The sequence below is a fragment of the Leptinotarsa decemlineata genome, unplaced genomic scaffold (assembly GCF_025532065.1).
Source record: "Leptinotarsa decemlineata unplaced genomic scaffold, Ldec_3_MD MMD2_tig00001019_RagTag_RagTag, whole genome shotgun sequence".
In the NCBI taxonomy this organism is placed as follows: domain Eukaryota; kingdom Metazoa; phylum Arthropoda; class Insecta; order Coleoptera; family Chrysomelidae; genus Leptinotarsa; species Leptinotarsa decemlineata.
Window position 1 is genome coordinate 6,435,199 of NW_027412557.1, and position 27,263 is coordinate 6,462,461.

Consider the following 27,263-nt stretch of genomic DNA (forward strand, 5'->3'; position numbering starts at 1 on the left):
ATCAACATGCACAAGCACACAAAAAACAGTTTCAGTACAAAGCGGCTGACCTTTCGAAATAACCACCATATTCGACAAAAACCTTAAATATCGAGATGAAAGAGAAAGCCTCAGAATATGATGGGTGTAAAAAATAAAGTATGAAGAAGAAAAAGAAAAGAATTTCATATAGTTACTACATAGATTTTAGTAGCAAAGTTAGATAGTAAATATACAAAAATCTGAAACAACAAAATATTATAGAGAAAAATTGAAAAAGGTGTCATGACTGTGCTGAAATGATCTATTCGAGAAATTCATTTATTTCATTTCGTTCACTGCGTGACCATAAGAATTTAAATAATCGATCATATGCTCCAGAACTAATTCACCTAAAGAAACGACAGTAAATGTTGACCTACTTTTTGAAACTATAAATACTCTTACAAATTAACCATCCCAATTCTTCGCCCAAAGTTTTTTCACCACAAAAAATTCATTAGTACATTATTTGATTTTTGAAACTGCAATAATTTCATCTCATTTATTTAACTTATGGGAAGCAAGTAGGGATAAAAAAATATGAAAATTCAAATTGAAAATTTATTAAAATAATTACCTTGACTATGTACTCGTAATAATGCAGAATAATCACTAAATCCCAAATATGTGAATGGTAACAACATATTTGACTTTTTTTGAAAAAAGATAACCTCGAGTGCCTTGCTTAATTTCAATAATATATTTTATTTACTTGATATCTTCCATTTTACCAACAGTCATTCATTAAGATACGCCCGAGGAAGCCATTGTATGGCGAAATACGTGTTGCGTTTTTGTTAAACTGTCTAGTGAAAATCACACAATAAAGTGTTTTAGAATACAGTCATTTATTCTAGGTACCTACTGAAGACACGTTTTGAAATAGTCCTGAATAGTTTCTGTCAGATTATTCAAATGTGCTAGATAATCTGGGAAAGTTAGTTTACAACGTCGATTTTATTACTTTGTAAAGATTAAATCCATTGATTACCTGGATACCTTCTACTTATTAGGGTTAAAGCCCATCACAAGCAAAGGACTGCACGGACTGAAGTCTGCCAAAATAGTTTGTCGAAATTTTCGTAAATTACCATAAATGTAATTTTTTAATTATCTAGTGACGAGGTTCCAAATTATTTACCGAATTTATGATTCTTCATTCTAACAGTTCCAGAACAGAACAGTGTCAGAAACGCATAGTTCAGAACAATCGATGAGCATTGCAACTGAGAAAGTAGTTATGCCACAAAAAATTGAGACAATATTGAAATTCCAATTACTACATCGAAATATATGATCAAACATTAACTCAATAGGTCTATCAAAATTTTATTTTGAAATATTCATTTTCTTGTATGTATGTATCTCTCATCGATACAGTATATAAAATAATAGGACAGGGCCTAAAACAGATCCTTGTGGAACATCCATTCAGTTTTTGAGGATGAAATATCATGCATTTCAATATCTTCAAACAAGCAAACTGGTAAACAGTTTTGGAAAAAAGCCTATCGAATCATTACTTCCCTCTTACTCCATAGTTATACAATTTATATTACAAAATATCGTGACCAATGAGAAATGGAATAGATATATGGCATTAACAACGACTCCATAAGTTCAATAAATTAGAACCGAAGAAAAAACGGCAGAGTGGAATGATATAATTGCTACTGCCAAATGAGAAAACTAAAACAACCCATACATCACGATTACCTGACGTAGCACGGTAGCATCTCAGGAACAATGGCTGCCGTAAATGTGCGTTCACCTTGGATTCGCAAGAATTTTGAGACAAATCCATAAAGATGCAATGTATTTATCTGTTTCGTCTGCCTCAGAGACAGGCGGGTTTTTGAGACGAGACCACATAAGCGTACTTTGGAAGGATTCCACTGTACAACAAACGTGCACGAAGTGACGAAAAGTTCCATCTATATAGGGTGTCCCTGGACTTTTTTTTCCTTTCGGAAATGTATATATGGAGTCAAAAAATCACCATTACTTCATATAACTTTTGTTCCTATCATCCGTCGTTACCAAGTTACGGGCCCTCAAAGTTACAAAATGAAAAATGTTATTCTTTGATAACTTTTCAAGTAAATATTTAAAATCAACGAAATTTTGGTGATTCACTAAACAAATGAATTGCTTTAATGGGCTTTCATGTAGGCGTCAGTTGTTTTGCTACAAAGTCAGGAACGGACTACCCATTGAAACGACACACATTTTTCGAATTAAAAAAAATCAGGTTATCTAAATAAAAGTACTCTTGTGGAAAATCGCTCGGAGCAACGATATTTGATAAAAATTAGTTTTTATTCGACGACATCCAACCTGAGATGTCTAACATTATTCGAAATGAAAAATTTTCACATCAGAAATAATTATGATAACGTTAATGCAACAACATAACAAGGCTAATACAAATAAAATATCAAGTTCTGTAGATTCGTGATGTTTTTGAACTAACAATCTACGGGAATATCTAATTCAGTCCATATTTTGTATGTACGTGTGTATGTACGTTTCGTGTTGTATTATCTGAATATCATTAAACTCAACATTTGAATGTTTCAAATTCTCATTTACAGCTGAACTGTTGAGTTTCACTGATAATTCAATTTGATGGGAGAAAATCTTCAACCCGACAAAAAAAGCACATATACCTATACTAATAAAAAGCAACCGAATAAATTAAAAAAACGGTGGAACTTGAATAGGTAGAAAGTATCCGGAGAATGATTATGTTCCATTCCTTAAACAGGTGTTGACAAAAGGAAAAAAGGAAATGAAATAATTGTGATAAAAAATGAAAAACTAGAATTCGATTGTGTTTTGTTGAGTGGTGAGTTGTCATTGTATTGTCAATATTTCATAGTTTACATTCAACGAATGTGCAGATATACATGCATTTTATGGACGATAATTTTCTAATGCTGCAGAAGCCCGTCGTTTGTATTCCGATGAAACAAGTTTCAGTAGAGATGAAGTTTATCAACTCTCATAATCCCCCACATATAGGCCAAAGAAAATCCCCATGGGATATTGCAAACCAAACACCAACGGAAGTTGGTGTTTGGTTTGAATGTATCATAGGAAACCAGCTTATAGGACCATTCGTTGTACATGACTGATTGAATGGCGAACATCATCTGAAGTTCCTTCAGAACGAATTGAATGAATTTTTGGAACATGTTCCATTGCAAACCCAAAGAGATATGTGGTTTATGCATGATGGCGCTCCTCCTCATTTCGGTTTGATTGTGCGGGACCATCTGAACCATACTATTCACAATAGATGCATGGCCATCGCGAACCCCGGATTTGAATCCATTGGATTTCTTTCTGTGGGGACATCTGAAGAGCCTTGTTGACGGTACATCTATTCACATAAGAGGCGCCTTGTTGAATAGAATAACATTACATAGTGAAACCATACGAAATGATCCTGGAATGCTATTTCCAGTACAGAGAGGGTGTCTTCGCAGACTATGAAAATGTTTTGAGAGAGAAGGTGGTTATATTGAGCAGTTTCTTCAGCAGATTTTTCATTTCTCTTAGCGTTTGAGGCTTGCGATTGATATTTAAATCATAAGTTTCGTTTACATGTTTGCATTATGAAAATTCGTTATGAACATTTTACAAAAATGTGCATTTTTATAAAAAATCGTTGCTTCGATCGATTTTTCACACGTGTACTCTAATTCAAAAAATTGTCTAAGTGAACCGATTCTGTTGAAAAACATTGAAAAATATATTTTATTTCAAGTTTTGGGAGTAGTCCGTTCCTGAGTTTGTAGCATAACAACTGACTCCTGCATGAAGGCTCATCAGAGCAATTCATTTGTTTAGTCAATCACCAAAATTTGGTTGATTTTGAATATGCACTTGAAAAGTTATCAAAAATAATAATTTTCGTTTTGTAAGTTTGAGGGCCCGTAACTTGGTAACGAAGGATTCTAGGAAACAAAGTTATATGAAGTACTGGTGATATTTTGGTCTTATCTACAAATTCCCGAGAGGAAAAGAGAAAGTCCAGGGACACCCTGTATAATCGAGTGGAAAACTGGAAATTATTGAGAAATGTATAATCTATTAATTTATTGAAAATTGACGGAGTTCGGTTATTTACCAAAAGATATATAACATTTATGATATGGTTGTTGTAACAGAGGTGATGTGGTAGTTGTAGTGGTATTGGTGGCTTCAGCAATAGTTAGCGAAGACATTTCTTGAACCACTCACATATATAATATCTTACAATAATGTCATTCAACAAAAATATCGTTGAAGAAATATACTAATATTATAACAATTCATATATTCTCATTCATATATTCTCTGGCTGTGATGCACATCTGCTTTTATAATAAAATGAACACCGATTTTATGAATAATGTTATTATTTATCAGAAAATTAGTGGATAAGCTGAATTTTTCATAGTGTTATGTCGATAGGTGAATATAAACATGCCGACAGAGTCTCAGGAGCCACCCGGCAGGCCCTGCCCCTGGGGCCAGGAACCTCCTTACCCATCACGCGCCTTTGTTAGATATATCTTCCTAGCAGACCATAATGATTCCTTCGGTTTCTGATTCAGGACATTAGACTTGAGAGCAAAGTTCAGATGATTTAATGAGCCGGGGTCTCCAATGTTATGGAAGAAAACCTCATGCATCGACTTATTGACTCCTTTTCAATGACGATATCAATTGTATTCTCGTAATACGGGGTCTTCCAACAGGGACTTCCAAAGTGCGATCATTGATAACGGCCATCTTGTTGAAGCTACATCTGTCAAATCAGTTGTAATTTATTCAGTTGGTTTCGTCGAATCATCGTGGATGGCTATGGATGGATATAGCATACAATAACATGTGCAATTTTTTTTTTTCAAAATGTGTTCTGTTCGGGAACTTACCGCGTGCTTCGCCCATTTTACGGTCGCCATAATCGTTCTACCGAGAGCACTAATCGCAAAGTGGTGAATGAATTTAAGCCCACTGGTTCAGTAAATGATCGTCCAACACTCGTACGCCGACGAAACGCAAGATCTGCCGAAAACATCGGCGCTGTCTGTGAGAGTGTGCAGGAGAGTCCGAGGCGGTCAATTTCGCGTCGCTCACAAGATCTTGGTTTCGCAAACAACAACAGAATACACCTGCCCCAGGAACTGAGGGTAAACGACCATAGACAACAGAGTGTGTTCGCTGAATGAGCAACTAATTTTCATCAAAAAACCATCTTTAGCAATGCGGCCCATTTCTGGATGACAAAATTGTCAAATTTGGAATGATACCAATCCACATGAGATCAAGAGCGTCCAATGCATGTCGAAAAAGTCACTGTTTGGTGTAGATTTTGGGCTGCCGACGTCATCGGTCCATATTTCTTTGAGAACAACGTTCTGTACGAGCAATTATGAACATGATCATCTCACGTGGAGAAGATGTAAACTGGCCACCGATATCGAGCGATTTGACTCCGTTGGACTTTCCGTGGGGTTTTCTCGAGTCGCAGGTGTATGCATATAAGCCATAAACTACAGCGGCCCTCAAAGCCAACATAACCCATGCCATCGGTCAAATTCAATTCAAACCCTATAAAGGTTTTTCAACGTATTCAACACTTCAAGTTACAATTTGATTGAGTTATTGTAATACGGGGTAGTTTTCACCCTTCAGCATTTAACGGCCTTGGGTTGATTTTGAAGTTGAGGGTTAATTCCAAAATTTCATCAAAATCGATGCGTCTTGATAAATAATTCGGAGGTTTTACTACATCTTTACAGTGGTACACTGGACTATAATGTATACCACAAAAATGTGATGTATATTTCCAATAGTAATTGAACATCACAGTAATGAAATATTTACCCGAAAAATATAATTATATTTTGAACTGAAACTCTTTCATGAAATATTTCTGATTTGCCTATGGAGAGGAAAAAAATACCAAGAGTTCCGTCACATGTGCTACCCTGCTTCCGAATCCTACCAAATCGACACTATGAAATATTTATGTAACGTGCGCGAAAGACTTTCATCTAGTAACAAAAACTGACAGAGACACAGTACCATTAAAATTCTATGGCTTCAGTTCAGTAGCGCGGTTTTTGGATCTTCTTATATCAATATTAGTGACCTAAAATAGCGTACGAAATGGACAAAAAATGATATGCGTTTAATTTGTAATTGACTGAGAGGAAGTTATTTTTGGGGTATCTTTTATGAACCTAGATTTGAAATGTATTTTGAATTTTTTCAGATTTCAATTGAAAAATTAAAACATTTGAACACAATACTTTAGATAGCAATGAAAAATGTATACTTATGAGATAAACTATAACCTGAAAATCAGCCATCAGTACTGTTAATATTCAATTATTTTTACCATACAGGATTCAAAAAGAATTGAAACTTATAAATAGGCACTTCCTATCTTCAAATTTGAATAAAACAAAGTGAGTATGTGAGATATCATCTGAATTTTTCACTTATTTGAAAGACCTATTGATGCCTTTATGTGTGAAATATAACATCGTTCAAAGAAAGAAAGAAAGAAATTTTATTCACTTCAAATTGCAATTTCTGTTATATTCGAAAATATCTGCAATAACAAAATTTGCTCAGGTACATCATACTGAAAATATAAAAAATATACATAGAGTACATAAAAAAATCTCACAATACAATAGTTATGAATCACAATATAAATACACATATATACACACATACCCACATATACACACACATATAGGTACATATATTAGGTCCACTGACAATTGAATACCTCATCAATCTTATAGAAAGCTTGGGTGACAAGTTAATTTTTCACTTTGAACTTCAATTCTTTAATATGAAGGTTTTTCCGCTCACTAGGCAAAGTCTTATATATTTTTATGGGAAGAAACTCCGTTTGTTTGGCTGTGTTTTGATAATGCATCTTCGGTAGCCTGATGATATCTTTGTGTTTTGTATCATAATTGTGAATCCTGAAGCTACTATTATATTTATTTTTATCATGTCCGACATGTCCAAAATGTCCGACAAGGCTTCTCTAGATAGGGCGCATCCAAAACGTCCAATTTTCCATGACTGGCGCATAAATAAGGCTGAATTTGACCGATGGCATGGGTTATGTTAGCTTTGAGGACCACTGTGGTTTGTGGTTTATTTGCACCTGCTTCTTGAAGAAATCCCACAAGAAAAAGTCTAACGGGGTCAAATTGCACGATCTATGTGGCCAGTACACATCACCATGAGTTGTGAGGCACGTAGCGCTGTCCTGTTAAAACTATATGTCGTTGGTGTCAAGATCATCCAATTCCGATGTCCGATGTCCGATAACGTCGCCAGTCCAAAATCTACACCAAACAGTGACTTTTTTTAAATGCATTGGACGCTCTTGGATCTCATGTGAATTGGTATCATTCCAAATTCGACAATTTTGTTTGTTCACGTACCCATTCATCCAGAAATGGACCTCATTGCTGAAGATGATTTTTCGATGAAAATCGCCAGTTGCCAACTGCTCCAAAGCTCTCTTAACGAACACACGTCGTTGTCTATGGTCGTTTACCTTCAGTTCCTGGGTCGGGTGAATTTTGTACGGGTGCAGGTCTAAGTCACGAGGCAAAATTCGACAAGTTGTGGTCTGCGAAAGACCGAGTTCTTGAGTGTAACGCGAAATTGTCTGCCTTGGATACTACTGCACACTCTCACAGACAGCGACAATGTTTTTGGCAGATCTTAAGTATCGTCGACGTACGAGTATTGGTCGATCGTTTACTGAACTAGTAGACTCAAATTTATCCACCACAATGCTAATAGTCCTCTTCTTGGGACGATTATGGTGATCGTAAAATGGACGAAGCGCGCGGTAAGATCACCGAACAGAACACTCACTTTGATCAAACAATTTTATCATCTGCACGTGTTGTTGAATGCTATATCCGTCTATGGTGATTTGGCAAAAGAAAAAGAATAAAAGACAAGTAAGTAAAAGTAAAAGTAAGTAAGACAGATGTACATTCAACAAGATGGCCGTTATTAATTGTCAAAATACATCACATTATTATATAATGTGACTCTAAATAATTGGTGAAGTCAACAGTCATATTATCGGATGTGATACTAGTCACTTACATATCTCCAAGTTCCTGTCAAAATTGTGCAAAATATGTTGGTTTTTGGACAATATGGTCATGTCCAATTTCTTGATGTAAATCTTTCATAACTGACGCTTTCTTGGGTTGTAACACGGGACCTTATATTCTAATATCGTTTGTCGATAGGAACCTATTTGATTTTTTTTTATTTTTAACTCATAGCATATAATTATTGCCAGTTGTGGATTTTTTGCCATTCAATATCGCCTCCTCAGTCGGATTTCCAAAATCCAAAAACGTTCCTCCAAATTGACTATAAAACTTTCGCGCAGAGAGACTGGTGATTTATTGTGTTTCGCGAAGTGGACAATACCGGACTTTGGAAACATAAACTGATAGACTTTTCTCGCGAAAAATAGACATGTGAAAGTAAATAAGTGTTTCGGACTCGATTAAAATGAGTGGACATTTTCAGTTTTATGGAAAATAGACAATAAGAGACAAAATGTGCTCAAGGAAAGTGCACCTAGTGGACTCGAAAGTTACCGAATTGAAGCAAGAATTGGAGGAGAGAGAGAGTTAGATTGTTCTGGAAAGAAATCAGTACTCCAGAAGAGACTGTGGGATAACTTGACGGAATCAGGAGAAGATCCCGAAACATATTTATTCGAAGTCTCTGGGGGTGATTTGAGTTGAATAATGAGCAAACTCGATGAGAATACCAAATCGCTGAAAGATGAACTTCAACAAAATTCGAAGAGCTTGAAGAAAGAACTTCTAGAAAATGCAGAAGGCTTGAAGGAAGAGCTTTGTAGTGTGGCGAGCCTACTCGAAGAAAGGAAAGAAACCATCGAGACAGAGATAGACAAAATCAGGAAGGAAATTAACGCAGAAGTAGAGGAAATCAAAGGCGGAGTTCAGGCAGAAATCAGCAAACTGAAAAAAACAATTAGCAATTTGCAAATCCAAATCATTAATTCTGCCCACCCCATAGAAACGGTTACCGAAAACTCAATTCCAGAACAGAAAGATGTCAAAGGCAACTGCCTTTGACTGAACCAGGAAAGCTCTCGATGAAGCCGTCCCAGTCCGATGGAAAAACTCCTTGGGCAAATTACCGCCGACAATTTTAAGCTGCGGCCAGAGCGAATGGATGGAATTCAGGAGAAAAGACGGTAGCATTAACACTGGCGTTGCGTGGAGAAGCAACGAATATTTTGCAAACCCTCACGGCCCAAGAACAGGAAGACTATGACCAACTTATAAAGCATCTGGAACTACGCTATGTACAGGCACACCTAGAACACGTTTACTATTCACAGCTGAAAAACCGCTGCCAGAAATCAGGAGAATCCCTACAGGAGTTTGAAGCTGACATAGCTCGATTGGTTCGTCTGGCATATCCTGCTACACCGAAAAAGTAATGGAGCGGTTAGCAGTTCAGGCATTCTTGAACGGACTTCGCGACCAAGAAACGAGGCAGGCCTCGACACCAGCTCATCCCAAATTTCTCATGGATGCATTGGCAACCGCTCTGGAGTTTGAGGCCACAAAACAATCCTGCAGGAGCCAGAGCAAAGTTCGAGCTATCGAGGAAGATGGACAGGTGCCTGCTGATATTGAGGCCACCATCAGAAAGGTAATAAGAGAAGTGTTGCCTGAGAGAAAACAAATAAGATGCTTGAACTGTGTTAAAATTGGGCATGTGCGTAGCAAATGTCCAGCATTCAAAGAATCGACACCAAATCAGGAAAACTAGAGGGAGTCGATGCGAAGGGGCAATCGTCGACCTGTACCCAGCAATCCCCCATAAAAAACGCATATGTTGCCAATATCCGTCGACAAGACAAACGTGTTTTCGTAGACGGCCTCATCAACAACAAGCCTTGCACCATGCTGCTAGATATAGGTGCGACGAGAACCATTCTTGGGCAAACCTTTGCCAAAACACCGGCAAGAATTGAACCGTCAAGCTGGAAGCTACGCACCGTAACAGGGGAGCCAGCCACTGTACTTGGAGAACTACCAATTGAATTGGTGTTGGGAAGTACTGAATTGAACCATCGTGCATTGGTGGCGGACATCGAGGACGATGCGATCATTGGAATGGACATAATGAATTCCAGACGGAGCCCTACGTGTCGACGGAGAAGATCTGGTGCTTCATGGAAGAAGCGAAGAGACGATCAGGTTCCTGTTGGCAGAAGACGAGTGCGTACCTGAAAGGGTTGAAACCATCCTGGAGGCTCGCTTGGACGGAAGTGCGGGCAGCGGCAAGGGGGTAATGTTCGAGCCCAAGATACACGATGAGAAAATTGGACGAGGAATCGCACTGGGGAAGACCCTGTTGCGTGTTGATAAAGTTGTGCCGGTCAGGGTCATGAATGTCAACTACTTTCCCGTGACTTTGAAGAAAGGAACGATGCTGAGACACTGTTCGTCCATTTCCTCTGTGATACGCACTGTTCTCAGTTGGAGAAGTTGATTGACATTTCCTCCAAGGACATACCACCAACTCACCGATCAAAATTGAGGGAGTTAGTCAAGAAGTACCAGGAAATCTTCGATATTGGAGAAGGAAAAGGCGGCAGAACGGCAGGCGGCAGGATTGTGGCCGTTCACGGTTATGCCATTCGGGCTTTTTAATGCTCCAGCGACCTTCGAGAGATTGATGGAGACTGTTCTTAAGGCGCTCTCATGGAAGACGTGTCTAGTGTATCACGACGATATAATTGTAGTCGGAAAATCGTTCGACGATCACTCAAAAAATCTGGAGGAGGTATTCGTGCATCTGAGGAGTTCTGGATTGAAACTTAGTCCCAAGAAATGCCATCTGTTCCAGAAATAAGTCCGTTACCTTGACCACATTGTCTCTGGGGAAGGAGTGGCAGTGGACGAACAAAAGATCAAAGCAGTTGAGGATTGACCCATTCCAAAAGACATACATCAGCTTCGGAGCTTCCTTGGTTTAGGCACCTGCTACCGCAGGTACGTGCTGGGGTTTGTCAACTTCACCAAACCATTGACCCGACTCACATAAGGACAGATCCAGTTCTAGTGGTCTGAGGAATGCCAAGACTCATTCAAGAAGTTGAAAAGAACTTTGATCAACGCTCCTGTTTTGAGCTATCCCCTACCTGACGAAAAGTTCATTTTAGATACGGACGCCAGCAACGTGGGACTTGTAGCAGTCCTTCTTCAGATCCAGGATGAACAGGAGAAAGTTATTGGCTACTCCAGCAAAACGTTCAGTACACTAGAGCGCAATTATTATGTCACCAGGCGAGAGCTGTTGGCCGTTGTCAAAGGTGTAGAACATTTCTACAAATACATGTATGGAAAAAGATCTCTGTTCAAGCTCTCAAATGGCTTCTGCAGTTCAAAAATCTCGAAGGCCAAGTAACGCGCTGGATTGGGAGACTTCAAGAGTTTGACTTCGAAATAGAACATCGAGCTGGGACTAGCCATAAAAACGCAGATGCCCTGTCACGGAGACCATGCCCCGATGACTGCTCACATTGCCGACTAGCAGGAGAGAAGGAAGCAGCTATTTGTAGAACTACAGTTGTAGACGACAACTGGGAGGATAATAAGATCAAGAAAGACCAAGAGAAAGACCCAGATCTTGGTTTGGTCTTCGGATGGAAAAAAAGTAATCGAAGACCATCGTGGCAGGACGGAGCAGATTATTCGCCAGCGGTTGAGTCCTACTGGGCACAATGGAAAACGGGGAAAACGGGGTTCTGAAGCGGGTGTTAGAGTCTGAAGATGTGGAGAAGGAAGGCGCCAGACAGTGGTACCCAGAAACAGACGACGGGAGGTGCTCAAAAAAATCCATGATGGAGTCACGGGAGGACATCTGGGAGTAACGAAGACCCTCCAGAAAGTAAGACAACGGTTTTACTGGGTTAATTGTCAAGCTGACGTCAAGGATGGGTGCACAAAATGTGCTGTATTTGCTGCTAGTAACGGACTTCGGATTCGACCGAAAGCTCCAATACGCCAGTATACCGTGGGTAGTCCGTTTGAGAGAATTGCCATTAATATCGCCGGCCTGTTCCCAGAGTCCGACCATGGGAACAAATACATCCTAGTAGCCATGGACTACTTCAGTAAGTGGGCAGAAGCCTATGCCCTGCCCAACCAGGAAGCCTTTAACATCGCTGACGTCCTGGTAAAGGAATATATATGTTGATTCGGTGTCCCGTTGGAGCTGCATTCGGACCAGGGCAGAAATTTCAAGTCCAACCTGTTCCAAGAAATATATAAACTGTTGGATATTTGAAAGACCAGCCTTACATCCACAGTCCGATCGAATGGTGGAACGAATATATAAGACCATAAACCGCCACTTATCCAAGATAGTCTCTGACCATCAAAGATACTGGGACCAATACCTTCACCTCTTCCTGTTGGCCTATCGTTCAGCAGTGCACGAGTCAACCGACCAAACCCCTACCAGTATTATAATGGGCCGAGAGCTGCGGCTTTATTGCGACCTGAAATTTGGGACGCCACCAGAACAAGACACTGCAGGAGAAGACTATCTCAGCAAGCTTCGGCAGAGAATGGACGACATCCATGAACGGGTTCGTCTGAACATCCGGAGTGCCAGCGATAGGATGAAAAAGGCCTATGACATCAAGGTGAATGCTTGAGAATTTGAAACCGGTGGCCTAGTTTGGCTGTAAAACCCTAAGCGACGCCGTGGTTCATCAACGAAGATGCGGAACTCTTGAGAAGATCAATACAAAATCATAAAAAAGATTGATGACCTCGTCTACCGATTCCATAAGCCACCTCGAGGAAAGCCTAGGGTCATCCATTTTGATAGATTATGCTACAAATCACGACCAGGTTTGTGCCCTTAGACCACCAGAGGATGAAATGACGTTCCAGAAATGCATGTCCTTATACTCGAACGGACAGAAGGTTGTACATGGGGTAACTCAAGAAGAGCCACGAGACCTTTTCAAGGTTCCAGTTGGTTACGCACTAGCTCATTGCATGGCAGAGGATCTCCAAATGTCCAAGGGTATCGCTGTGGTACTCAACAAGAAATTCGGTCAACTCCAAACATTACGAGAACAGAATCCTGAAGTTGGAGGAGTGCTACAGTTGAAGAAGGGTCAGAGAAACGTTTTCTACTTGGTGACCAAAAAGCATTCTCGAGACAAACCGTCCTGTGAATATGTCTGGAGGAGTCTCACTAGACTGGAGGACACGATGCTCGACCTGAATCTCGTGGATTTGGCAATCCCGAAATTAGCCTCTGGGCTCGACAGGCTGGACTGGAGAATTGTGAGAAGCATGTTGGAAACGATCTTTAGATCCAGCGGCATCAAGATTTTGGTGTGCGATAACCATCTTCCAGGACCAAGCATGAAGACTGTGGAGTGTTACTTTCATAGAACTTCACAGTGCAGATATGGAGAGTTCTGCAGGTATCGACACACGCCAAGGATGACATTTCAGGGCGAAACGTCTTCAAGAAGGGGGCAATGTAACGAATCTGAAGCCGGCCCTGACCCATATCTCAGCCAGCAAACATATGACTCACCGCGAACTGCCGCGAAAAGTATAGATGAGTACCGAAACCACTAGAGGAATCTAAAGCGATATAAAAGGTCGGCTCCTCGTTCACAGGGGGAGTATGAATTCAGAAAGTGAATCAAGCGGTAAACAAAGCGTTAGTTGAGTGTTGAATAGTGTTGAAGTATTAAGTGTTGAATATAAATTAGTTGTGATAGTGGAATATTCTCAAAAATAAATTTGTTCAAGACAGTAAATTCTTTAATTCGTTACATCATCTTCACATTCAACACCGGGCATCTGTGATTATTCTTCTGCATTCAGTATAGCTTGGTGTTTTTCAACTTGCTCAATTGATTTCTTTTTTATTTTCAACATCACTTTCTTTACATAATGTTCAAGTTCGATCTGTTTCGTTAGATTTAAATTGTTATGCCAGAGCAATTCGAATACAGTCTATTCGACTGTAATGTGTTTCTGTTCTGTTTTCGATTTCAAATACATTTTTTCCACCTTCTCCTTCATTATGGAACATTTTCAGTATCAAACAGGTTATGGGCCCTCAGTACTATAAAGAACATAACATTAATAGATCAAATCAAATACAGTAACATATTTCATCAGTTATCACTTGTCACATCAGTGAAATTCGAATGATCGACGATCACGAAAAAGTAAAAATTCGAATAACAAGAATTCGATGGTCAAAAAGTAAATCGACCATATAATGGCTAATACGAGTATAAACATATAAATAAAACAAACTTTATCGAATGAAAGTTTTTTATGAACGACTACATCATAGATCCCAGCAGTTGGTGTGGTTTTGAATCCGAACCCAAATAAATAATTGATGCAACATGGACCAAATGGCTTCAGACAAAAATAAGAATTTTGCTTATAGCCCGTGCTGCTGTTGAGTCGCAAATGTATTGAACTGTTAAACAAATTTGGGAACGCTTAGAACAAATTAATGAGGATTGATGCATTGCCCTCGACAGTATTTTGTCGAATTGCCGAACAATTTATCGGAACCACGCTATACTAAAAGGTGATTTCTGAGTGTTTAGTGAACTTGACTCTCTTTATGTAACGTCAAAACCACGGCCGTTGGCGGCTGTTTACGACTACTCACTTCGAACTACTCCACTTCGAACCCTTACCTAGATATCTCATAGTCTGAGAATTTCGAATTAAATTTCGGTGGATCAAATCCAGAATCCTGAACTATGAAGTTTCATAGCCCCATGACAACATGAAATATTAGCTGATTAACGGAAAAACAGATTTTAAACCGATTTCAAACATATATTTTCACAACCGTATGTCACCCATATTTGGAATAACGAAATCGAGTAATGTGGAGAGTCGAGAGCTGTTGCGCTTGATATTTCTAAGGTCTTTGGTCGTGTGTGGCATGAGGGTTTGCTGACCTAACTTCGATGCTATGGCTTGTCAGATCATTTATGTGTATGGCACTTCAGCTTCCTGAAAGAACGTTTCCTACAAGTGGCCACCAATGGATATCTCTCGAATACTTTCACCATCAACGCTGCTGTTACCCAGAGATCCATATTGTTTCCAACCCTCTTTTTATTGTATATCAATGACTTATTGAAAAAAACTAAGCATCCAATATATTGCCTTGCTGACAACAGCACACTTGCGTCGTCTGCGGATACATATCATCACCGACAGCAGGAGGTTGAATATCTTAATAAGGATCTAGGAGTGATTTCGAATTGGGGTGGAAGTAACCAGATTCGATTCAATGCCACAAAAACTTAGGCATTGGTTTTCTCCAAAAAGATAAATGTCTCCGAACCGAATAAAACAATGTCAGGTCAGACAATGTTGCTTTCTGCTTCAATAAGTTTGTTGGGGGTTAAAATGGACGCCAATATGTCTTGGCACAATCATGTCGTTGAAATTGAAAAGCCTGCTTTCAAAAGCTTGTTACATTGTTCCTAACCAGAAAACTGTACACAACTCAGTAACTTTTGATGCTTCACAAAGCTCAGATCAGACCTTCTTTGGAGAATTGTTCTCATGTATGAAGCTCCGTCCCCAAATATACCCAGAAGCCGCTGTATTCCATCTAGAAAAGAGTCATCCGTCTGATTGGAGACGCAAACATCACTTACAACCTTGATAGTCTGGAACATCGAAGAAATGTTGGAAATGTGTCTCTCTTCTATTGATACTTTCAAGGGAAGTGTTCGAGTGACTTGGCACATTTGATTCCACCAAGAGCGGTTCATATCAGAAATACACGACGGACTGTGGCTGCTCATCGTTTTGAGGTTCAACTCAGTACACTTCGAACTTAACTGTTCAAGAACTCTTTTATGTGAAATAAACTTCCTGAGAATGTTTTTACGAATGAATTTAATCTCCAACGATTCAAATCCAATGTGAATCACTACTTTCGCACAGGCACCGCTCTAAGAGCGCCATAAAGATTTTCCTGTAGCGCCTTAAGTATTTTTCAAAAGTTTTATCATGAATCTGATTTAAACTGTAACATTTCAGTGAATACTAATTCGTCCAATTTTGTCAATGTAACTCGAGTCGATTCATTCCGTCAGCATGAAAATTGTGTGCTCGGGATTGGATGAAGACAAAGGTCTATTTTGCCTGGTCCTGATTGGCGAAGGTTCTACCGGTGAGAAAGTTGTTGAAGTACCGTATCTTTTGCGGATTTACTCACAATATGACTCTGCTGCGATGGTTTGGCCCAGTTGCAGGAAGTTATAGTGAGTAACACCAGCTGCTGACCACCATACATCAATCATGCCCTTTTTTGGTGGGTTTCGGCCTTTGAGATGTGCCTGGGTGGCTCATTGATGTCCAGCCACTGTTCTGAATGTCTTCTGTTGTCGTAGAGGATCCACTTTTCATTACACGTGACGATTCGATCCAAAAAAGGATCGTGCTGGTTAGACAAAAGCAGAGAAGAAAAGACCTCGAAACGTGACAATTTCCGTCGATCATTCCAATCGTGGGGCACCCACTTTTCGAAATTTTTTATGTATCCAATATGTTTTCAACCATAAAAAACCGCATGTGAGCTGACGCCCAGTTCTTCCGTTATCCCACGCATCGTTTGTGATGGATCAGTCCTCACCAGAGCCTCAAATCCTCGTCCTAAATTATTGTAAGTCGACCATTTCGGAATTCATCTCTAAGGCTAAAATCTCCAGAACAAAATTTCGCAAATCAACGTCGAACTCTGCGTTCAATAATATTGTCATTGCAAAATGCCTGGTTGATTTTTTGGACTCTTTCGGCAGCGCTTTGGTTCAATTTGAGTTCGTAGAGCAAAATTGTCCGAAAACCGCTGTTCGACAGCATTTACAATAAGATGCTGAAAAGAGGCAAGAAATTAAAATTTGGAAAAAATGAACAGCATCAATGTATAGAGTACAGAATTCTCTATCGATCAGTTCATACCATGATACAGTAAAATAAATATTTATTGAGATATGGAGCTACAAAAACATGACATTAAAACAGACAAATCTTTTGATGTTTTCAGATATCGATCACATACAAAAACTTGTGGTAATTGTTATGCTTTATACTCGTATAATCCGCCATATAGTTTTAGACTACCCAAACTGTGCTTATGGCGGAAAACTACAGGACTTCGTAGAATGCTTCCAAGACACAATCGAATGGCTGTACAATTTGGACATCAATGTATAGTTTATCAAAGGATCTGTGATATTATATGTGTTATATCTTCACAGTTTTTTTATTTTTATTTTTACTTATAGTTTCTTTTTATCGTATGGTGAAGAATCCATACAGTAATAGAAAATTCACAAAATACAAATTTGTTCGTAATCTCATCCGTTAGAACATCGTTAGGCAATTCCCCAATATGACGCAAGTTTGAGCCACTACTGTAGGTACTTTAGTAAAAAAGTCAGGTAAATACCTGGTATCGCAAAATAAAAATCGTATTATTTTGTAATTGTTAGCACTGTATAACAGTTTTCAGTCACAAAATTTAATTTTTCGATCAAAAATAACAATTTCTGAATATTTCAGAAAATATACAATTTCTACTTCAAATGAGTAATATATAATTACTAAAATCAACATTCTATCTTCAAAAAATTACAGAGTGAAACTAACCGATTACCATATTTGTGTCTTACAGAATATAATCGCCTTCCATTTATAGAACTCGTAGCTGTGAGTTACTTTTATATATAGAGATTGGACAAGAATTAGTTGGCTGTGAACGGGTATGGGTATGGAATAATCACGCTGGAATCAGAACAGACGAGAGCCTAACAAGACTTTTGATGATTTCTGTCAATAAAAACCCATCAATTAAAGATGACTATTTTGGATCGAACAAGCAGCGCGTTCAGTATTATATTGTTAACGAACGTGTGAAACAGAGTCGAACTAAGAACACATTTCCAGCTTCGACGTACGTTTTCACGTTTATATATTTTTCAACATAACTTTTGTTATTTATACTTATAAATCGAAAAAACTTATTTCAAAAATTCTTAGTCTGGAAGGATAAAACTCTATGAGGTAAAATTCAATATTCGTTACATTAGCCGTAGTAGCAGTTATATCCTAGGCATGTGCAAAATTAGTCATTGGAGGAAAACCGAGAGACATTAGGACTCTTAATCTGGATATCAGTTTTTCTAGAATTGATCTTCCTACTCAGCAATCATTCCTAAACAATCATCGCTACACCTTGTGGCAGAGAAATGATAAGATTAGCAACACTGCAAACGATCTGACAACACTGCGCTGTTGTCCTTCGTAGGGCACGTGAACCGCTATTACTCAGTGTGAGTTTCATCTCCTTCAATCATATGATTTTTGTAACAGGTATCAGTTTTGTTTTGGTGGTGCGTCAAGCAAAATGGAACGGCGGAATTCGAAACCACGTTATGAAATCGAATTTTATATCGAGTTTGAAGAATCAGCAAGTGTGACATTTGAAAAATTGAAACACACCTATGAGGAACATTCCTTCTCCTGAGCCCAAATTTTTTGATGAGACAAATCATTTTTAGAAGGCGAAGGACAAATTAGAGATGAACACCGCTGAGGGGGCCTTCAACTTCAAAAACCGATGAAAACATCCATCTTACGAGATCATATCGTCATTCAATGTTAAGAATATTGAGTAAATTTAGAGTAAACATTTGTACAAGCGGAAGGACTATGCCAAAATGGTGCTCAAAAATCCCACAATTAATCCAAAGGATGGCAAAAAAATATGTATCTTGATATTTTCGACACAATCACAATGAACAAGATTTTTTCATTCATGTGAGCAAAGATGAGGAATTTTGGATTTTTTGATACTATTCTGAGGCCAAGAGGCAAACTGGAGTGGCACACTGTGAAATCTACTCAACCAAAGAGAGCACGAATGAGAAAATCCAAAATCAAATCAGTCCTGTTGGGCAGAAAAGCATGCTTTATCATGACAACGCCTCATGTTACACTACCTTCTTCATTGTACAATATTTGACCTCAAAAGACATTCTTGTGGTTTCCCAGCTGCCCTATTCGACTGACCTCAGTCCATGTGATTTTCTTTTTTCCTAAATTGGAAAATGTCCTCAGTTGTCACTTTGTTCACTGAAAGAACTGAAAATATCATAGTGTAGTGCACTGTTTCATACTCAGATGAAGTTTGTAGGTACATCTTATCACAGAAATTCACTAGTCAAATCATCACATTATTGATATATCTTTGAAATGAGATACAATAAGCTATTGTTTATTATGTGATACCCTTAAAAGTGTACAAATGTAATACCTACTGTTCGATCATCTTCGTTTAAGTCAGGATGGAGCCTGACTACCTTACCCATGTGGCAGGCGTTTGTCAGAGTTACAAATGGGACATAACTGAATTTGAGATGGTGGAAAAATTATTCATCCGTTGACGGAGGACATGAATGTGATACCTAGTGGAACATCTTGAATTCAAACGGGATGGAGCCTGGCTCTTAACCTTACAACAGTCGTCTGTCAGAAGGACAGATGGGTCATGACTGAATGGTGGTGGCGACATGAAAGTCCTCAGACATCAGTACCGCCCTTCATGGTGCACCTCCACCTGGCTGGGGTGATTGAATGAAGAAATTGATCATCTATTAATAGGGAACATAAGGGCCTCATTCGACAGAGTGTCGGGGCCTTCTATATCTGGAGGGGTCGTCTACAGCATAATCTAGATGCTTCCCTGACTAACGGATTATCGTGAGTTTCCGCGCAATCGAAAACTCGCCGATTCCTCGTCTGAATGGACTGCTGAATGGAAGGCAGCTGCAAAACTTTGTGGGTGGCTTCATTCCGCACGATCCACGGAGCATTCACAATAATCCGCATTAACTTATTTTGGAGTTTCTTTTGAATGGAGATATTGATCGGAGCTGCTTGTTGTCCCCAAACGCTTGAAGCGTACATGGTGATAGGCTTGAACATCGTGTTATAGATGGTAATTTAGTTTCTTAGACTCATTTTTGATCTTCTGCTGATCAGAGGGTACAGACTTCTGATCCGACCCTTGATCTTTGTTTTGACGGATTCCATGTGTGGGTTCCAGGTGAGCCTACGGTCTATTAGAAGGCCGAGGTACTTTACCCACGCTTGCAAGTTGATCCTCCTTCAAGAGACCCTCACTTTCCTAGCCAGAGAAGATATCGTTCTACACATGGTTATCGTTTGACTCTTTTTCGGGTTCACTCGGATCTTCCACTCGAGGTACCAGCGCTCGAGCTCGTCTAATGCACGTTGCATGTAGACGATCCCGAGATTACGACGCATCGGCGTAGAAAGAAGACACCTTCACACGTTCGGACTTCGGGAGGCCGCCGGTGTAGATCGAATATAACATAGGAGAGAGCACGGCTCCCTGTGGCACTCCAGCGAGGAGTGCCACAGGGAGTGATATCTACGACGTAATCCATCTTGAGTTCCTACAGGTTGAAGCCTGGCTCCCTTCCCCTTTCAACTGGTGAGTGATATCTAATTTAGGAAATCCCTTTATATATTCATCAAGGTTGTCATGGATACCGTTGTCTTTAATGTAATTTCAGATATGTCAGTAACATTTCGGGTATAATTTTGAATTCCTTGTGAACTAGTTTCAAAAGGTAGTTGTGTTTATGTAACATGTAATATGGAATCCATCCCTGTGACATTACGAATACAACACTAACGTAACTTTCAGTGCAACCTAAGAACTTTTCATAAAAATTATCACAAGAAGCAGCCTAAATAGTTTCACCAATACTACACTGGAAAACATTTGTTGTTAGGCTGTTTTTGATCTAGTCTTCTGAATAATAAAAGGCACTATTGATCTATTACGTAATTTCAAGTATGTTGTACTCACTGCCTTATAGGTCTTAAAAACTGTGGAACTGCGAAAAAAAAAAACAATGAATGAAATTATGACCCGAAATTCGTTCCACCCTCCGTCACCAAGATGAGAAGAACTTTATACAAAGCTTGAATTCTCTCCAATACTTTCTGTGTTCAATTACCATTCCTTCGTGCTGAAAATGGCTGGATGCATGAGGATCAAGGCATACTGATTGACTTTCAGTTTATTACCATCAAGCTTCTATTTCTGATAAACTTGGCTTCATTTAGTTTGTTTCTTGTTTGCCCATTTATAATGTCCTCTGGGTTTTGATTTCCTCATTATTCATCAAAGGAAAAGAGAGACATTTGTTTAAACTAATAAATATCTAAATAGTCCGCTATAGTGCAATAGAATGATAAGAAGTGTTTGACAAACAAATAATTTATCCTCAATCTAATGGAGGATTTAAAAATAAAATAGTATAAAATATGAAGTAAACATAGTGAAAGTTATATTTGATAGAACGAGAGTGGCACGAAACTCCGGTCACCTCAGCATCTATTCCGACTGAATATAACAATTCAATAAATCACAAGAGAGTTTAGGTTGTAGCTTCTTTTTGAACCGAATACAGGTAGTTTATTTGTATGTAACAAGCTGTTTTTTATGTTTTAAAAATAGAATTATCTACTCAACATATATCTGAAAAAAAAATTTCCTTGCCGTAAATCAAACTATAATTTTTATCAACGAAGATGCGCTAACACTGCAATAAAATCTAGCAAAGGTTCAGAGAACGGTGCTTGTAGGAAAGTAAGGATTTACGTTATATCTAAATCGCTGGAGATTATATTCATTCGGATATCAAAAAAGTGTAGTTCAAAGTGTATCAAGTTGAACCTTGATGCAGAAGGCAGGTATATTCTACATAGTACTTCTACCATATACAAGCTCTGTGTAAAATCAAACGGACTGTATCATTTGAACCTTACCTCTGAAAATTACTATGGATGAGAGAAAAATCACCAACCTTGAAGTTATCAATTTTGCTTTTAATGTTTGGATCTTTGGTAATGCGTGTCAGTCCATTGAAATGTTACATTTTTTCAAGCCTCAGCTTGCATTTTCCAGAGGATGCAATATAATCTGTAGGGGAGGTTATTATAAATTCAATTTCAAACTTGTGGGGCAACCCTTGTCCCCCGGCCACCATCTTGAAAAAGGGGTGTAAAGGGTTTTCGCGCTGTATCTCGTGAAATAGCAACTCTACAGAAAATTGTATGGGACATTATTTGTAGAAAATTAAAATGTCCACTACTTTTTTTCTAATAATTTTCATCGTTAAATGAAAAATAAACAATGCATAAACAAAAATAACTGAAAACTTTTGAACAAATTTTCTTTTGGTCGTTATAACTTGGGCTTCTTCGGTAGAAGGAAGCTACCGAGGAAGCTACGGCGTTTCGAAATGAAAAATGTTCGTGAAAGTAAATGATACATGTACCTTTTGTTATGATTAAAAAATTATTCCGTATTTTTTTTCAAATTTATTTCAGTTTAGTTTATGGCAAGTTGTTTAAAAGTAAAAAAATAAATTTGTAAAGTTTGCCTAAATTTTGTAATTTAGATTTTTTATTGAAACTACAATACCCAATAAACGAAGAAACTTTTTATTTCTACCAGTTAGTCGAATAAGTTTTACCTTTCTCATAAATCTCAAATTATTCCTTTTTGTCCCAAATACGACAAGAATATCTCTTCTCACTCACACTGAATCCACATCTGTTCGTATTTTATCATATAGTTCGGAATCAATAATGCATGATGTCGATTAATTATTTATGATGGATCGTTCATTATCTCACTCATTTTATTATGGTGAGTAAAATAACAAATGCGAGTCGTACATACTCCTCTGATGGATCAGGTGCAGGTTTTCTGTCTTCTGATACGGATTTACATCAGTTTATAGAAAATTTATTGTTGTAGGATTGTTTCGTTATATCCGGAGAGCTTTGGAACATAAATTATGTCATTTCGATTGATTCGTTGTTTATAATGACTGGATTACTACCTGTATTAGTTCCTCTATTCTACTGAAAGTAATAAGGATGTTTCGTTCATTACAAAAAAAATACTATTTCGTAAATTTCATTTACTCACAGACCTACTCCATGTGGAAAATCTCAATACTCAGGTACTAAATAACCTAATGGCGGTGCATAGGGTGGCATGTTCAATACCACACTACATGATTGACATACAACACAAAAGAGTACACGAGGAGACACATTTGATTAATGTGATGTCATTTTTTGTTGCAGGTGACAAGCCCCATTCCTGTGATCTATGTAGTAAGAAATTTGCGTTAGCTTGTAACTTGAGGGCGCATATGAAAATACATCAGGGTAAGTTTGAGAAAAGTCAGTGAAATACTTCATCTTCATCTAAAGCGTCAATTCCAATACATATGAATAAGCATAACTCTTCAATTATTTTGTGATTGAAACCGATATCGAATAATAAACATGTAGCAGCAATACGATATCAACAACAATTCCTTCCTATAATATCTCATGAGACAGATACTGAACATAATTCAACTCAACACAAATTTAAAACTTATATTGATTTTATCATTATTCATCAGGATATTTCAGGATGATACTCCAAAAGTGGTATCGAACTTTCTACCAACTAGAGTTTCAGTTATTCAAATGTCCTTCCCAATATACCTACAATATTGGAAATGACAACGAAGAAGGCGACACCTTCATTTTTCAACTACAGGAAACTATCGACACAAGAAACCATAGTCACACATAAACACTCAAATTGTATTTGTTAATTTTCAGTTGCATTATAATGACAAGTTAATTTGAAAGATATCGGTCAATTAAACAATGCATAACAAAAAAACCCGGGTATAGCGAGGAACAGAAAAGTACACTGAGAATCGGTAAACTCGTAAACAATTTTATATTTTTGTAGTTAATTGAGATTACTTTACTTGTATAAAATATTATCATTCATGTATTAGAAAATATTAAACGTATTACTTTTGACTTCCCTCAATTTCGCAATAACGTTAGCGACATCTGGCGGCAATATTCCTTTCAAATAATAAAAATTAGTGGTTTGGCCATAACCAAGTCGACAAAAAAAAGAATTACATAAAAAACATCAGTTAGAAAAATCTCCTACCTATAAAAACTGGTCTGTGGAACCTACGTTGATAATAGTTTGCCCTGTCAGGTATTCCTGGAATGGAGTGCCGTCCTTAGAAATTGATAGAAGAATAAATTATCCAGTACATACTTTCAAACATATTCAATTGAATTTTGAATCTATACAAGATTTCCCCAAAAAGTAGGGTCCTTAAAAGAGTCATACGTTTGAATATTGACCTATATTGATATGACCTATTGAATACCTGTTCTGTTGAAAGCGGTAGACGTTCCAATGCTTTGAAAAATATTCGAAAATTTTGGCCTTCGAAACTGAGCACAGGTACCACGTACACTGTCTAATGGATTTTATCGTTTTTATCTTCTTCAAAGATCGTTCGCCTCCAAAAACCCATTGTTTTGACCATTTTTGTCTTTGGAGAGAAGTAATAATCAATCTATATTGAGACTTTACTTTTACATCGAAGGTCGGACCAGGGTTACCTTGCTTCTATATTTGTATATTCTCTCAGACAAAAGCTTCTAAGACTAATGTTGAAGAACTCCCAGGATAAAAATCTAATTTTGATATTTTGTAATGAACTATGAGTAATAAAAATACTAAAAAAGCGATATGAATGAAGTGACCATATTTTTTGTACGTATTTGATGTTCTAATGAGTGCCAAAGTAATGCTGTAAGTTAAACTAATTTTCCTGAAAGACTTTCTCAAATCAAACGTCTTGATGTATCGAATAAATATCAGCGAAATAAAAACGGGTGATAATTTCACAACATGCCGGTTTTTCACAAGACGCACTTCAAAACTAGTATTTCTATTAGTGAGATTCAAAAATTACTAGAAATGTTGCTTATGCTTGTCATGAGCACTCATGAGTGGTATGAACACACAATGTGTTCAGCAATATAAAAAGGGATTACTTTCCACTGGATATAAATGAGACTTCGATTTTTGTCAAGTGTAAACACGATGACATCCCACCCTTTGAAGACGCCATCTATAGATTCGACAAAATGCTCAATCCACTAGGATAAACGTAGCAGAGCCAAGCTTCGACATCTACCACCGAACGAAATTCATTCCCTGTCTTTCACTGCAACTTTGATTGCAAGTCAACTTTAGGAACTTGTGAACTAACCATACAGCACTGAAGCACTGTTTTGACTTGCCAAGGTATCATCAGTAGTGCTAGACCGAACTACTGTACTCCCGATATTGAAGCTTGGATTTGCATTGAACGCCTTGACGAGCCTCGTTTATCCTTGATATTCGTGTATTGAGTCTTCTGTCGATCCCATAGATGGCGTGTACGTAGGGAAGATGTCATCGCCTTTACTTTAAGGCTTTTCCTTTTTTAGAAGGCTTCTATGGTTCAGCCTAGCACCACTCATGAGACCTTGGTCGGTCGAAACAGTGCTGTCTAGTATTTGATCACAAGTTCATTGAGTTTTCAAGTGAGGGATGATACTAAATGAAAGATATTTTTTTATATTCGAAATGACGTCCCTGAAAGACTTCATCATGGCTGATATCAATGTTGGAATGTCGATAAAACTAAAATTAATTTAGAATTGTTCCTATGAAAAACTACTATAGCTAGTCTTTGAGAATAAAAATGTTTCACTTCATAATTCTAGAATATAATATGATTATTGTGTCGTTCCACATTGCAATAATCGCCTCAATTTTCTGTTTAAACTTCATCTGCACCAGTTGTATAGAAAAGTCCAAGTAAATCCTGAAAAGAAACAAATTATGTAACTGTCGTGTATTTGTTTCAACATAGATGATTGTGATTTTCAAATTATTTGAGACGAATCTGTAAGCATAGTACTATTATTTCCTAATGAAAATACATTTTCATACCAGAACTAAAGCACTGTGTCTCGACGCGCGTTTTGCTAACCAAATAAGAGCACCATCAAGAGATTAATAAAACTGAATTCTTACAACTAAATTGAAGCCTTCTGTAGATATCTGATTCTCAATTGATATGTTAGTAACTACTTCTTATGATACCTAATATTTTACTGGTTGAGAGAGAAAACAATTAGATTTTTGAATGAAACTATTGTGGCTTTTCATACAACCCATTTTACATTTTTTTGATTTCTAAATTGTCTAAGGCGTTTGAAAACCTCTTATCACGTACCAATCTCAAGAATAGCAAGCATTATATGGTCGTTATCTAAAGCATGTTTAGCGACACTGGACTTCTCTAGTCTTCGAAACCGAATATGTGAAATAACTCAGTATAGTTTTACTTAGTTTACCAAACAATGTTTTGTCCTTTAAGAGTATTTGAAGGACAATTGTCTGTTTAATATTTCGAAAATTCGGACCAGTTCTATAAACTTTGAGATTTCTGATTTTTTGAAAGTCGAGGATTCACAAAGACTCGGTCAGACATGTCGAAAATGTCAGATACATCATTCATGTATCAGATCCATGTATCGGATAGTAATCTAACCATTGTCGTACTTCTATTTGAGAACTATTTATGCACAGATTAGCCACGGAAAGAGACAATGTGTTTTCTATTGCCATATCCTCGCGCTGTTTGTAGAAACAATTGTGAACTTACAGCAATTCTAATCTATGCAATTTTTGTGAGCTGGATGTAATTTTCGACTAGCTCACCATGTCTCTCAACAATCTCTAGAGGATCTCTCAGATATTCGATCATTTTTATTATGAAAATAACGAATATACTTCAATGACCAATATCTTAACAAAAATAATGATCTTCGGAAATGAATCTATATAAAGGGTTCCAACTAAATTGTAAAAATTTAGTCATTTTCTGATGTTGCTAACTTGATTAGCAAAACGAACATTGAGAATAGGGCTTCAGTTCTGTTGTGGAAAAAAATGTCATTGGATTTATTGTACGACATAAGTTTCAATTACACTTATCATACTGAAATTTTATTGGAAGATAGTACTTTGAGCAATAATATGACTAAATCATGATTCGATACTCATATACTGAGGTATCGCAATAATTTTTATAATAGTTCTATTGACGTATTTTGTATTAT

At 37.7% G+C, this 27,263-nt stretch overlaps 1 protein-coding gene across 1 annotated transcript in view; it reads left to right on the forward strand.

Annotated features, from left to right (window-relative positions):
* Positions 1 to 27,263, forward strand: part of LOC111503294 (uncharacterized) — a 578,705-nt gene that overhangs the window by 509,248 nt on the left and 42,194 nt on the right. The window contains exon 6 of the mRNA XM_074175409.1: positions 23,358 to 23,441. Coding sequence (XP_074031510.1) covers positions 23,358 to 23,441 — 84 coding nt within the window. The remainder of the gene's footprint in view (positions 1 to 23,357; positions 23,442 to 27,263) is intronic.